At 36.7% G+C, this 15746-nt stretch overlaps 1 protein-coding gene across 2 annotated transcripts in view; it reads right to left on the reverse strand.

The window, feature by feature from the left end:
• The window catches only part of tfe3a (transcription factor binding to IGHM enhancer 3a), a 34330-nt gene that overhangs the window by 7577 nt on the left and 11007 nt on the right, over positions 1 to 15746 (reverse strand). For both annotated transcript variants that reach the window (XM_056464068.1, XM_056464069.1), the window contains exons 3-6: positions 14082 to 14310; positions 11720 to 11944; positions 8116 to 8211; positions 988 to 1105 (exon numbers count right to left, since the gene is read on the reverse strand). In XM_056464068.1, the coding sequence (XP_056320043.1) occupies positions 988 to 1105; positions 8116 to 8211; positions 11720 to 11944; positions 14082 to 14310 (668 nt within the window). The remainder of the gene's footprint in view (positions 1 to 987; positions 1106 to 8115; positions 8212 to 11719; positions 11945 to 14081; positions 14311 to 15746) is intronic.

Raw genomic sequence — 15746 nt, forward strand, 5'->3', positions numbered from 1 at the left:
CACAAAGCATCTAATCTAATAATAAATTTCATAAATCGATGCTAATGCTTTACATGTGCTACTAAAACATTGATCTTATTATTTATTCCATGCATTATAGTAACTGAAGATCATGGTGTGTCTTTTAATTAGTCACAAGTTCTGCAAAAGCATAAATAAACACTGATGCACTAATGAATCATACAGAGTTATGACTGTACTCTAACATTAGCTATGTTTCCATCCAAAGATCAAATTAAATTTATGTGCAAAACTGGAATATTGGTTTCCCAGTACTGGGTTGCAGCTGGAAGGGCATCCGCTGTGTAAAACATATGCTGGATAAGTTGGCAGTTCATTCGCTGTTGCAACCCCTGATGAATAAATGGACTAAGCTGAAGGAAAACGAATGAATGAACTGGAATATTGCATAAAATATTTGCAAATAACGAACCATTTCCTTTTTTATTTTTTTTTTAAGATTTATTTTTGGCCTTTTTGTCTTTTTTATTAGATAGGACAGTTTTTAGACAGGAAGCGAAGTTGGAGAGAAAGATGGGGGTAGGGTAGGGAAATGTCCTCGAGCGGGGATTCAAACTCGAGACGCCCTGACGTGCTACTGCACCATATGTCGGTGCGATAACCACTTGGCTCTTTCATCGACCCATTTCCATTTTTTAATGCACATACTAAAATTTATTGGGTAAAAGTGTTTCCATTGTACATTTATGCACATTTTTTATTGAATAAAAAGTTTTTCTATGCGCATTTTCAACATTTATGCACATCTTTTTGTTTTAAATCAAGCATTTTTTCATGTGATATTCCAAAATGTGCATAAAAATAGGTTGATAAAACATAGCTAGTGTCTGTGTAAGAACTGGGAACTGCTGTGAAACTGGGAAATGGCAAATATGGTGTGTATAACTCTGCTGATACAGTCATGCAGGCCGACGAGTGACAGAGAAATGAGGAAGAAGAAGCAGAGCGAAATAAAGAGCTACAGACCGCTCAGTTCTCTCTTGACATTCTGCAGGTCTGCAGGGCAGGAGTTGCTGACGGTGATGGTGGGCGCCGCCATGCCCTGACTGCTGTACACATCCAGGAGGTTCCCTGAGACTGGCAGCTATTAAAAACCAATCACAATGCGTTAAACCATGACCCCGCCCACTGCATTATCTAGTCCGAGGACCCCACATTAACACATGGTGCAGAGGGTGGATAACATTCATTCAGTTCAGAAGATAACCATAAACATGAGCCTCATATCTGAGGGGTCACATCTTTCACAGTGGACAAACGGCTGTGTGTGCATGTGCGCTGCTGAAGTGATTAAACTAAACAAAGAAAGGAGGATTATACAGTTGAAGTCAGAATTATTAGCCCCCCTGTTTATTTTTCCCCCAATTTCTGTTTTATTGAAGAGAAGATTTTTTTCAACCCATTTCTAAACTTGATAGTTTTAATAACTCATTTCTAAATCACTGATTTATTTTATCTTTGCCATTATGACAGCACATAATATTTGACTAGATATTTTTCAAGACACTTCTATACAGCTTAAAGTGACATGTAAAGGCTTAACTAGGCTAATTAGGTTGACTAGGCACACTGAAAAAAGTGTTGCATGCAAAACTGTTGCACACAATTTATTTGTGTTGAATTTAAACAAACAAATTAAATTGAGCAATGTTCAACTTAATTTGTTTGTTTAAATTCAGCTTAAATAAATTATTTACAACCACTTAACGTAAAAAAATTTAGTAAATCCAAGGAATCATCTTTGAATATTTTTTTTTCAGTGCAGGTTAGGGTAATTAGGCAAGTTATTGTATAATGATGGATTGTTCTGTGGACAGTCGTAAAAAATAGCTTAAAGGAGCTAATAATTCTGACCTTAAAATGGTGTTTAAAAAATTAAAAACTGCTTTTATTCTGGCCGAAATAAAACAAATCAGACTTTCTCCGGAAGAAAAAATATTATCAGACATACTGTGAAAATTTCCTTGCTCTATTAAACATCATTTGGCAAATATTTAAAAAGAAGGGAAAAATAAATCAATAGGGGGCTAATAATTCTGACTTCAACTGTATATGCAAAAAAAAAAAAACAATACTAAAAAGAAATTCGGAGGGTAAAACTTTCAAGATTGTAATATTTCCCTCATTGAAAGCATGTAAAGAGCACATAACCACAAAAAAACTGCTTTGCTTTTGTTTAACAAGTGAACTAAACCAACAAACTCTTAACCGATATGTCAGAAATGTTTACAATTATTAAACCACTGACCGAAATTCCATAAATATGTGTGAAGTTTCAAACACGCAGAGTTACCAGCAAACGTTTCAGCCTTCCTGGCAAAACAGAGCAAGCCTGAAAGATGACTTCTCATTTGAGCAAGACAAATAACTGACACCTGTACAGGATTTGCATAAGATCCATTCATTCCTCTTCTGAATCGGCTCTTTTAAACAAGAATACGCTCAAACAACTCCATTAGATTGTTCACAACATGCAATGGCTATTTATACACATTATGCTGCCTCTAATGCAAAAAACTAAATCATAACCCTACCATCTCCAGCAGAAAGTGAAAGCACAAGAAGATTAAATGCACTCAATTTACCTCAATCTTGCCTTTTTTCTTTTCATTCTCCGGCAGTAAAACCAAAATCCTCATCGTCTCTTACACACCCAAGTGTTTCCTCTTTCTGAGTCTCTCCGTACAAAAAAAACGACGTTTAAAAATGGGGAAATATCTCTTGGAGAATTTAAAAAGGCGAACGCTTGCCACAGCCTGTGAGCACACACACACACACATACACACACACACGTTCAGTGGGCATGCATGTGTGAGCGCGGCAGCTCTCCGTCACTCCAGCCCCACCCATTGTGAGCCCATGTGTCAGAAGTTTATATTTGCTTCCAGTGTTTCAAGCCCACTTTCAACCTAAACGTCCCGAATGCAAAACACTGAACTGACAATACACAGAGTTAACCTTTAATCGCGACTGATTACACAACAGCCTCCAACCTGAGCTCCTCCCGGACTCGACGGAAAATTACTGATTTGAAAAACGAAATTATATTTCCAAAGCAATGGCGTGTCAGAGCAGGATCCGCTTGGAGACAAATTAGCTTGTGAAAGACTAAGGCACAACTGTAGGCTTCAATTAATTACCGGCAATTATGACAAATATGGAAGCTTCACCACAGAATTACAATTTTTTAAAAAAGAGAGAGAGAGAGAGAAGGTGCAACCCAAATCACATACATATGCACTGTTCTACGTCATTTTGTAGTATAAATAGTGTAAGTAGTGCATTCACACTGAAAACTCTTAAAAATAATAGGAGCACTTTAGTTACACGGATGATGCACTTGGTCAGCCGGTAAAATAAAGTGTGTAATGATGGACACTTCACGCGCTCAACAGTTGCAGCTTTGCTCATGTAGCGGAAGGGGCTGAGCTTTCGCGAGCTCATGTTTGATTACTTGATGTATTTTGGATTTTGAAAGCAAAATTCCACCTATGAGAGTGATTATACCACCTCCCAATGGTGAATGCGTTATTCTGATGGCAGGTATTATTTGGCAGTTTGGTCATGTTCATGTTTTCATTCATTTGGCAACAGTCAAACGTCATCTGAGAAATGGTTAGACTTTCCCCTTAGTAAAAAATGTTTGTGTTCCATTTGAGACAACACTACATACATATACTGTGCTGTTGAGTGTTTAAGTGTATAAGTACATAGTGCATAAGTGCATAGTGTACTATTTGGGACGCAGCTAGAGAAAAAAAAATTAAAGAATTAAAATGGTTTTAGTCACTTAGAATTGTTAGAATACATAGTGACTTTTTATTTCAAAACTTTTTTCTACACAAATGGCGAGTTAAAGGCCTGGATCACCCAAAAAAGTACATTTACTCACTTTTTACTCTCCCTCAAGTGGTTCCAAACCTGTACGAGTTTCTTTATTCTTAATTATTCGCAATGTGGACATGCAGGATTTCTAAATTGCCTTACTGCTCTATTTTCCCGCAGTATGCTATTTGAACCAATCATAACGGAACACGCCTAAACAGAGCCCGAGAACAGGAGACTGAGTTTAAAGACAAATAGCCTGCTTAATGAGTTCATAGATATTTACATTAGATGTCGCCTACCCTGTTGTTGTCCAGCTAGACCCAATTTTCTGGGCCCCAGTAAAAATCTTTAGTGCCCCAAGTAAATGCATTGAGATATAATTTACTTCATATGCAAAGTGTATTTATTAAGAGAGGTAATTCCGAAATAAAGAGGTTATTCTCTATGTGCAACCGAACCAATGTTGGTGAAAGCAGTGTAATCAAAAAGCAAACTGATGCATCTCCGTGTATGCGCAAAGAACCAGTGCGCCTCTCGCACGCACTGCTCTTCTGCCTGTGCGAGTCCCGGTAGTTAACATGTGCGCCAAAAAAGCAGGCTACTTGCTGCTCACGCGTCGCTCATGCGTTGTTAGACCGGCATAACAGCCTTTTTTGTTTAGCTAGTCGACAAAACTAAAGTAAGACTCTAAGACAACAGATGATTCTATAAAACATCTTTTGTTTATATTTTATTGAATTGTCTATAGAATTTCATTCAAATGAAATTAATATTCATGCAAAAGATTTCTTAAATGATCTTAGCATATCAAGGTGGAAGAGGGTGCGTGCCCTAGTAGAGCTTTATGTCTAACAACGCCCCTGTTGTTGTCTATTGGAAGGAATGCGTCAATAGAGCCGCCATTTTAGTACAGGGTAGCTCTCCTTTGAAATGAATGCAGGACCAAGCTACAGTGGAGGACTGTGGACATCCAGAGCCAGAGAAATACACATATACACATTTATCTATGATCGGGAGGTTTCCCGGAGGTCAGTATGCAATTTATTTATTTTTGTTATTACGAAAATTATCATTTTACATCACTTTTCTACATTGATGGATCAGTGATCGCACAGGCATTCCTGACAAAAAGCTTGCAAAAATTTAACCCTTCCTGTTAAATTTGATCTAATCCATGTACTGAAACACACTCCTGCTTTCACATATCATAATGACGGAGGGAGCGATTCGTTTGGGAATGAATCTCTGTTATGAACGACTCCTTCACTTAGCCGACAATAATACAAGTGTCTGGCACCGCAGCATCTCGTTGTCATATTTCTTTTGCATTGTTTGCTGATTTGATTCAACAAAACTAACATAAGCCTAGAATTTAGTGCAAGTTGGTGCTACTTTGCCTTATGCTGAATGCAGTAAGTGACTGTATTATCATCAATAATGTTACCTGTTTAGCACAAAAGTTCATAACATACAAAAACGTAAAAAACTAAATCTTACCTATGAAATGTTCTGACTTTGTGCTTTGTTTGCTCGTTACTACACCCGTAGACGTCGCTAAAGTCCAGCATCTTCACGTAGTAACACTGTCTTGACTAGTGTGGTTGAATGACATTTTTCCTGGGAGCACTGTACCAATGTGACTGCGCTATTGACACATGCTCAGGGTCTCTATGCGATATCTAGTGTATAAATTTATGTAATGAGTTCATCACTTGGTGCCAAAAAAGTCAACATCTGTGGTGTGGCAATACATTGGAAACAGGAAGGCTGATGTATCGCAGAACCAGGTCATTTGTAAGTTAGTCATATTACGCTTAAAAGCGTGTGGAAATCGTGAGGCGCATAGCTTCCTTTAGCATTTTCAACGCGTTTTGTGCTCGCGCTCCTTTGTCGTTGCGAGGTGACCATCAACCATTTCTCAGAGGATGACAAACTAACAAAACATTGCATACAAAGTATGAAGTTGATCCGTCAGATATTGTTTTGACTCGCGGTGTGGAATTCTGAAAAGTTAAATTTAATGATTGTCTAAATAGAGATGTTTTCATCTGGGTGTGCCTGGAATACACGCGCATATCACTCTCAATATGTTTGAACAAGCTGCAGGCCTCCACTGGAAACAACGAACTTGTGCACGTAAAAGACGCGATATGTTTCACATCAGCGTCAGACAGAGGTCTATGATCTATGCAAGCCAAAAACAAATCTGTGGACATGTAGAAAAGTACACGCAACACTTCAGATATGTGGTCAAACAGAACATCGAAGCCTTACTTGAGTTTGACGGCGCACGTGTACACACACACACACACACACACACACGTCTGTTTATTTGTTTTGCCATAGGTTTGTTCTAGAGACAATTTGTTACACCTTTACAAGGCCATTGTTTTTGCCATTTTATGTCTGTTTTAGAGACATGTGACAGGTCTTTGATAAAGATCTAATTATTTTTCTTTGGAAAAATGTTTCAGACTCACTCTGTAAAATTTCTGCGTGTATCAAAATCATGATTAAAATCAAAATTACAATATTGTTCAAGAAAATAGGTTTCTATTGCCCATATCGCACAGCCCTAGCTGAAAGTATGTAACCATTGACTTTCTTAGGGCTGATTTATACTTCAACGTCGAGTGATCGGTGTGACCCACGGCGCATGCCTAGCGCACCTGTGCATTTATACTTGCATGCTGTTTATGTTGCTCTGCAATAACACTTCCGAAATGCTAGCTCGCGGTAGGTTATGTTTCTTGGCTGTTTTTTATTTTTTCTGAACGCTACCTTAATGCACAAGTAGCTAAAACTCGCTCTTTCAGAGGCGGAAGCTGACGAACTTGCAACAACTTTAATCAAAAGGTAAACGCAAAACAAAAGTTTCCATCTGAAATTCCTTCACTGGACTCGACACTTGCAAACACTCGGTCCAACAGGTTCATGCGGCTCTCACCCCCCGACCACACTCAGTTATACCAAGCCGACCAATCACAGAGCTTTTGCTATGCGTCGTTGCAACATGTAGTTAAATTTTTTGAGGTGCGTGTCAGCATCGGCGACAGCCATGGTGAGGGGTTTGCAACTGTGCGAAGGCTGCACCGGACCACATGTGTGACCAGAAGTATAAATCAGCCTTTAGTTGAAAAAACGAATACTATAGTACTATACTAATACTATATTATGTACTAATACTACAAGTCAATGGTTATTAGTTGGCAGTTTTATTCAAAATACGGTTGTTGCTAGATCAGTTACGGTTGCGGCTGGAAGTTAACAAGAATTATTTATATTATTTATTAAGTTTCCCAGTAAATGCATTTTATTAACGTCTACCTCTACCACAACCCTAAACCCAACCGTCACAGTAATGTAAAAACAGTAGTTGTACAGAGTATTATTTATGCTATTTATTAAATTACCCAATAAATTGTCCTTTATAAAAGTCTACCCCTACCCCAACCATCACAGTAATGTAAAAACAGTAGTTGTACAAAGTATTATTTATGCTATTTATTAAATGACCCAATAAATTGTATGTTTTTAAATGTCTACCCCTACCCTAACCCTAAACCTGTCACAGTAATGTAAAAACAGTAATTGTATCGAGTATTATTTATGTTATTTAATAAATTACCCAATTAATTATATTTTTAACATCTACCCCTACCCCTACCATAACAGTAATGTAAAAACAGTAGTTGTACAAAGTATTATTTATGTTATTTAATAAATTACCCAATTAATTGTAATTTTTAACATCTACCCCTACCCCAACTGTCAGAGTAATGTAAAAACAGTAGTTGTACCCAGTATTATGTATGTTACAGTATTTATTAAATTATATTTCATTAAATGTCTACTCCTACCCCAACCCTAAACCCAACCATCACAGAACTGTACAAATATCAATTATTGTTATAGTGTCACAAAAATGATGCTATATTGATGTGCGTATCCGCAGCTGTATCCTACCTATACCTCACCTCAGAATACATTCTTTAGAGTTTAATAAAAGAAATAAAGTCAAAAAGGTTTGTGAAATAAGAGTAAATGATTACGGATTTTTCTATTTTGGATTAATTTTTCCTTCAACATCATGCAAATCCTTTAGTTTTTTTTTATCTTATTTTACCAGTAGGAAAAACACACACACATGCATTGCTTCAAAACGCCATGCAAAACAAGTTCAACCAACTTCACTTAACAAGTTCTTAAGAAAGGGATGGCATTGCTCAATTGATCCTTAAAAGAATTGCGGATGTTACTACATACCGTGCTGGGAAGCTGCAAACCAGAGTCGATCAGCGTCATAAATTCATCGTTTAAACTCGACTCCAGACTGATGATGTCATCGATGACGTCTTCGATCTGTGCATATGCAAAGACAGAGAACGAACGGCTTAGCTGGACTTGTAGAACATTATTCGTTATGGCGCACACACACACACAAAAAAAAACCAGCTTTAAAAGTGTGATTTCCTGGTGAGTCATAAGGCAGATGGATGTTTAAATAAGCTACACAGCAGTTTCCAGAGTGACACACCGGCCACATGAAGATGAGAAATGCACAGACGTCCCATTCAAAGTCTCTAACCTTAGCTAGCGTGCATTTCATCGCAAGGATTTTGTGTCCAGCCAGTGCTTTTTGATTGGGAACGCTCCTTCAGTGATATTAACAGCAGAAATATGGGACTGAGAGGCTTTAATAGCCAAGCCCACACAAAGTGTAAAGTGTGCTGGGGTCATTGAGCCGTGAGTGTGATATTTACCAGCACAATGTGGTACCAAAAGCAAAGAGCCTGAGAGAGTCTGGCCGACTTTCACGCAGACCTGACAAAGCGCGCTATTGTATTTAGCAAACGCGAGGCGCATTCTTCAAAAGGATCTTTTTCCTAAGTCTCAGAGCCAAACACTTAATTAGTTGTCTAGCGTACTCTAAAGGGCTTAAGAGTTGAGATTATTAGGACAATAATTACTGGTTAGTGTAGTTTTGTAAGCATGTGAAATGCACAGACTATGAATTGCAAACTAAGCTGGCTAAAGTATGAGCCGGAGAATGAAAACATATGCTGTAAATGCACCATTGTTTGACAACACAACACTAAACTCTGACTTCTCACACAACCTAGATCAGAATCTGACTAAAACAGATCTGGGTCTGATCTGAGACATTATTTTGAATAAGTGTTCAAATTTAGGGTAATGTCTTCATTGGAATAAGCTACAGCAGTAAAAGTAAAGTTATAATTTTGCAGTTGAAAGTAGGCTAGCATATACAGCATAGAGAGAGAGAGAGATCTGATCATCATCCAGTCTGTCATGAACAAACAGAGCAAATTGAGACTGCTTACTGTTCAAAGTTTAGGCACTTGTGTAAAAATGCAAGATGCTCAAATGAGGATGCTTTCAAAAATGGTGCATGAATACATTTTATTTATCAATTAATTACTGTATTAATTTAATTAATTACTAATTTAATTACTGTAACTAAATGAATTACTGTATTAACTAAATCAAATCAATATTCGGTATGACCACACTTTGCATTTATATCACTTGGTACACTTGTCCAAAGTTTTCAAGGAAGCTTTGGAGGTGGGCATTTGGATGATGATCACATCATCTCTGGCAGTTGTCAGACTAGGGCTGGGTGACACGGCAAAAAAAATTAGCATGATATCATGTTTAATTTCATTCAATATCGATAATTACTGAATATTTTTTACAATACATTTAGGTATATTAGAATTTTTTAACCACTTTATTTTAATTTACTAACATTACCAAGGCAAATATTTAAACAAAATATCTGATCTCTTTAAAATAGAATAAACATAAGTGTTAATGAGATTCTTAAACTTGATGAATAAAATGTTACAAAGTGTGTGTAATGGTGAAGCGTAAATACTGAACAATAAGACGTGAATAATAATAATAACGCAGTAAACCTCAAACTTTGTCAACAACACAAATTATGAGAATCAACTCTGAGATTTCAAGTAAAGGAACTAACCTTCATTATTCAAATACATGCTGAACATTACAAATTGTGAAGTTGAATGACTATATTGCCCCCTTTGCTAAAAACTCTTTCAGATGGGGTGCTAGTGGCCGGGATGCACAAGAAAAGAAACCAAAAAGCCACTTTGGCGACATGTTTACATCTTTTTTTATTTACAATCTCTTCACTGCTGCTATACGGCACCCATTTTCGTCTGCCGTTATTACTGAAATGTGTATATTCTATACAAAGTGAGATGCAGATTGGTTAGTTCTATTTGAATGAATCGCGGTGCGCTCTGAGCATTCAGAAAAGTTCAGATGTTTTTTAACTAGGTGCGGCTGGAAAATGCGCGCCTCACGTGTGCGTCGCTCCATGTGCGTGTGTTACATATTTTTGTTATTTGTGCTCTGTTTGTGTTTTCTCTCTCTCGCTCTGCTCTCCCATATCTGCTTTCATTATTCACAGGTTCCGTTCATTGGTCTATTCAGCTGTCAGTCATTTCTCCCCGGTTACGTCATTCTTACGTCACATCCAATAAGCAAAGACCACCCACCATAAAAGCGAGCGCCAGACCACTCACCAGCCTCTCTCTTTTCCCTATCTTATCTTGTTTTCTTGTTGCGTTGCGTTACGAAAAAACCCGTCTAACTGTGTATTTTGTTGTTGCCCGTATCTGTGTGGCTGTGGGCTGGACCAGTTGGCGTTTCTGTGTGGACTTGGCATGGGTTTCCCCCGGGTGCTACGGTTTCCCCCACAGTCCAAAGACATGCAATAAAAGTGAATTGGGTAAACGAACTGGCCTTAGTGTACGAGTGTGTGAGTGTGAATGTGAGAGTGTATGGGTGTTTCCCAGTACTGGATTGCGGCTGGAAGGGCATCCACTGCGTAAAACATATGACAGAATGGTTGGCAAGTCATTCCGCTGTGGTGACCCCTGATAAATAAGGGAATAAGCTGAAGGAAAATGAATGAAAGAATGAAACCTAAAATTAGCATCTCTCCCAAATGCACAAACAAAATGAATTAAAACACGTGACTTTTGCTAGGCAGAATATACCAGCACAAATGCCCCCACAGTAGTAATACCACTGAAGACTGACCTGAAGCCATACAAAAACCTATTGATCAGAACACCCTAGCAACCCGAAAATCATAGCAGTGGGTTTTGGTGGAACAAATACCACCTATTTACTGAGCAACAGAAGTTAAGGTTATCTAGCAACCGTGCATGAGAAAGTAGGCCAGATCTCACAGCGCATTACGTTATGCAGGCAGTGATTGTGTAAATGGGTCATCTTTTTGTTATGGCATCGACTCAAGGACTCGTATCTTTACAGTCAGACTTTATTGCCATCATTTAGTACTATTAAAATTACATAACGTGAAGATTATGTCATTAAAAATACACTACCGTTTAAAGATTTAGTTTATTTTGGTAAATGTTTCTCTGAGTTTTATTATGCTCAAGTTGTAATGTTGTGAAATTCTAACTAAATAACTAATTTATTTCAGTGATGACAATAATAATAATAATAATAATAATAATAATCAAACAATCCTTCAGAAGTCATTCTAATATGATGATATAGTGTGCACTAAACATTTATTATTATTATCATCATCAATGTTGAAAACAGTTGTGCTACTTAATACATTTTGAGCCTTTGAAAAAACACTATTTATTAGAATATTAAAATATATATGTATTACATTAGATACACACACATTCGATCATATGTTTTGTAATCACAGTAACTTCTGATCAATTTATATAATCTTTAATGAAAATCTTACTGGCACTGGTCTCATTGCTGCCGTTATTATTCTAATACATGCTATAATAGAAATATGCCATGTGGATTGAGTTTGTACCTCTTCTTTGTTGGACCCCAGGCTGAGCACAGCGAGAGGGCTGCTGGGAGTGCTACTGCCGGCAGGTGCCAGCTCAGGAGCGGATGAGGGTTGTGGTGGAGGCGACGTTGCCAGTGTCTGACTGGCTATTTTATTTCCCAGGGTGTGAGACAGGTATTGCTTCACTTGCTGCTTCTGAGCCTGCTGGATGTGGTACTTAGTCGGATTTTCCAAGTGAGTCTGAACCTGAAATTCAACCACAAGACAACTCTAATGATGTACACAGCACCTAATTCTACAAAATCATTATATATTTTTTACGCCCAGAAATCAGAAGTAGGACAACAGTATTGAAATTAAAGGCAAGGCAAGGAACAAATCATTTTATATGCACTGATCAATCAGCCAAAAATTTGATTTTTTTGCTCTAAACGCTAATCATATTACATGCAAAAGTGTCATATTATTTTATAACTGGCCAGAAATCTGACAACAGTAATGAAATAAAAGGCATTTAACGGCACAACCCATTTTATATTTACAGATATTGATCAGACAGAAATGAGGATTAGATTTTTTTGCTCTTAATGCAAATCTAAAGCTTAAGTAAGAATCCATATTTAATTAGCTATACATGGGCTTCAATTAATCAATGCACTTTTGCATCTGTTTATTGAATCTTATGTTTGGTAAGGTTTTGAAAGAGCAGTTCACTGTTACTGATACTAGAAATACTGGAAGAAGAATCCTAAATATTGAATTTAAGGTGGGAGGTTTATTAAAGTATATATAGGAATAAACCACCGTCTTCAGAAAAGGTTGATTTTTCTTTTTAGTTACATACAGTTGAAATCAGAATTATTAAATCCCCTGAATTTTAAAATTAAAAACTGCTTTTACTCTAGCCGAAATAAAACAAATAAGACTTTATCCAGAAAAAAATATTATCAGACATACTGTGAGAATTTTCTTGCTCTGTTAAACATCATTTGGGAAATATTTTCAAAAGAAAAAAAAATTCAAAGGGGGTTTAATAATTCTGATTTCAACTGTATAATGCAAAATAAATATACCAGTGCAGCTGCTTTATCCCTTTAACTACCCCACCAAGAAAAAAAATTGGATTGTATTTCTTAACTCCAAATGTCGCTAGTTAACACAGTCAATGCATTTTTTTCAACACATCCCATAATTTTTTAAATATCAGCCTCTACCAAATGGTTGATATGTCGGACTTAATACACATACTATGAAAAATGTAAATATATGAAGCGTAAGACCTATTTAAATATATATATACTTTTAAAAAAATATTCAAAATAAAACAATTTTAATACTAAATCACCTTTTTTTGAAGCATGCCATAAAATATTTCAGATTATCATTTAACATTTCTTGTTTATTTTTAACAATAAAACCAAAATCAAGTGTAGTAGTGCAACAGGATGTTTGTTTGATTTTTTCTGTATGTCATTCTTTAAACGACTTTAACAGTCATTATTTAAACCAGTAAAAACATAGTCAACCAGTTGGTAGAAGGGGAGTCAAAGGGTTATTTACAAAACTAATTAAGAAAATCAATTTTCCTGCAGCTATACAAGCGCCGCCTACTGGATGAGAATGAGTTTGCACAGTTTTGTACAGAATAATTTTACAAAGATAAAGTCTCTAACTTATTCTTTACATTTATACAACGTAATTATATTAAATGAAACATTTCCTGTAAACAATTATTTTTAAAAAATCTGAAATAAGTCTTGAACTTTTTTTTTGTTTGTTTTGAAAATGGTGATGGGATGTCACTATACAAGGTGCATGGAAACTAAAGATGTAAACTGGGAACAAAAAAAAATAAAGAGAATTTCAGCATTGCTTGTAATAAAAGGAGATCAATGTATGGTCACACTTTACAATAAGGCTTCATTAGTTCATACATTTAGTAAAATGAACTAATTATAAACAGTCCTTTATCAATCATACTTCAACATTTACTTTATTACTTTATTTACATTATTAAAATCCAAATTCATGCTTGTTAATATTAGTTAATACACTGTGAGTTAACTTGAACTAACAATGAACAACTGTATTTTCATTATCTAACACTAACAAGCATGAACAAATACTGTAATACAAGTATTGTTCATTGTTTGTTCATGTTAGTAAATGCATTAACTAATACAACCTTTTTGTAAAGTGTTACCCAATTTATTTGTAATATTGCCGAGGCATTTTGGCTTAAAAGCCTTCCTAAATCACATAATATTTATCACATTCGATTTAGATATAAATCACATTAGATTTAGAATCATAAATGCGCATAAAAATCAAGATCAGTGCATCACTACAGTCATATATCTGCAGATTTAGGATTTGGTCATACCTTAAGCACTTCCACGGGCACCTGGGTGGGCTTTGCGGGCAGGTTGGAGGCGACAGAGATGGCAGGGGTGCTATCAGTGAGGCGCTGCTGGGCATTGGAGGCCTGTTTCTGAGCCTCTCGCCTCTCCTGGTCCTGAGCCTGCTGTCGCATCAGCTCCTGCCTCATCAAAACGCGTGACGTCATCACGGAGCCGGCTGGGGTCACGGGGTCAGCAGAGGTCAGAGAGCCACTACAGGGCAGACGATGAGAAGGTAAATCAGCTTAGAGTACCACGCTACACCCCCGTGTTGTAATCATATTACCACAAGCTATTTCTAAAACACAGAGCAGAGAGTTCGCTGCTAGAAGACAGAGATGGATTTAAGACACCGTGAGAACAGCTACTCTAAAAACATCATTTAAAAAATATATACACTACCTGACAGAAGTCTTGTCGCCTATTGAACTTTTAGGAACAACAAATAATAACTTGACTTCTAGTTAATCATTTGGTATCAGGAGTGGCTCATATGAAGGGTAAAGGCCCCTAGATTACGCTTATATTAGCAAAATAAAATATGATCATGCCTTGAATTTAAATTATTTAATTAGGACAGTAAGGTCTGACTTTGCTTAGGCAAAAGTCTTGTCACTTAACAGAAATAACATACAGTATAGAATATATGGTGTAGTGGAAAAACAGTTAATATTGTGTATGACTCCCATGAGCTTGGAGGACTGCATCCATACATCTCTGTAATGAATCAAATCACTTATTAATAAAGTCATCTGGAATGACAAAGAAAGCGTTCTTGCAGGACTCCCAGAGTTCATCAAGTTTCTTTAGATTCATCTTCAATGCCTCCAACTTACCCCAGACATGCTCGATAATGTTCATCTCTGGTGACTGGGCTGGCCAATCCTGGAGCAACTTGACCTTCTTTGCTTTTAGAAACTTTGATGTGGAGGCTGAATTATGAGAAGGAGTGCTATCCTGCTGAAGAATTTGCCCTTTCCTGTGGTTTGTAATATAATGGGCAGCACAAACGACTCGATACCTCAGGCTGTTGATGTTGCCATCCACTCTGCAGATCTCTTGCACGCCCCCGAATGTAACCCCAAATTATGATTTTTCCTCTGTCAAACTTGACTGATTTCTTTGAGAATTTTGGGTCCATGCTGGTTCCAATAGGTCTTCTGCAGTATTTGTGATGATTGGGATGCAGTTCAACAGGTGATTCATGTGAAAAATCTACCTTCTGCCACTTTTCCAAATGATCAACTAGAAGCTATTAATTGTTGCTCTTACAACTGGGATCAACGGCAGGACTTTTGTCAGGTAGTGTATATGCCATAAGTGAAATTACCAAAATGTATTTGTCATAAAAAATTTTAATAATTGATTGGAAAAAAAAAAAAACTGCTAAAACGTTAAGCTGATCAAGTTAATTGGAGGAAAAATATGCCTTTGTCTCTGCCTGAGGGAAAGCAGGAAAACATTGTAAATAATAGCAATAATATGAGCAATAATCAGAGCTATAATATGATTAACTCTTTACAATCCCAAATTATTTCTTATGAACATAAATAAATGCTGCCCCATATTATTTCTATTGAATATTTCGATACCCTTAGAAAATTTCACAAAGTGAAGTTTATTTATAAACTAATTTCGAGAGGATCAGG

This window comes from Danio aesculapii, chromosome 8 (assembly GCF_903798145.1).
Source record: "Danio aesculapii chromosome 8, fDanAes4.1, whole genome shotgun sequence".
NCBI lineage: Eukaryota > Metazoa > Chordata > Actinopteri > Cypriniformes > Danionidae > Danio > Danio aesculapii.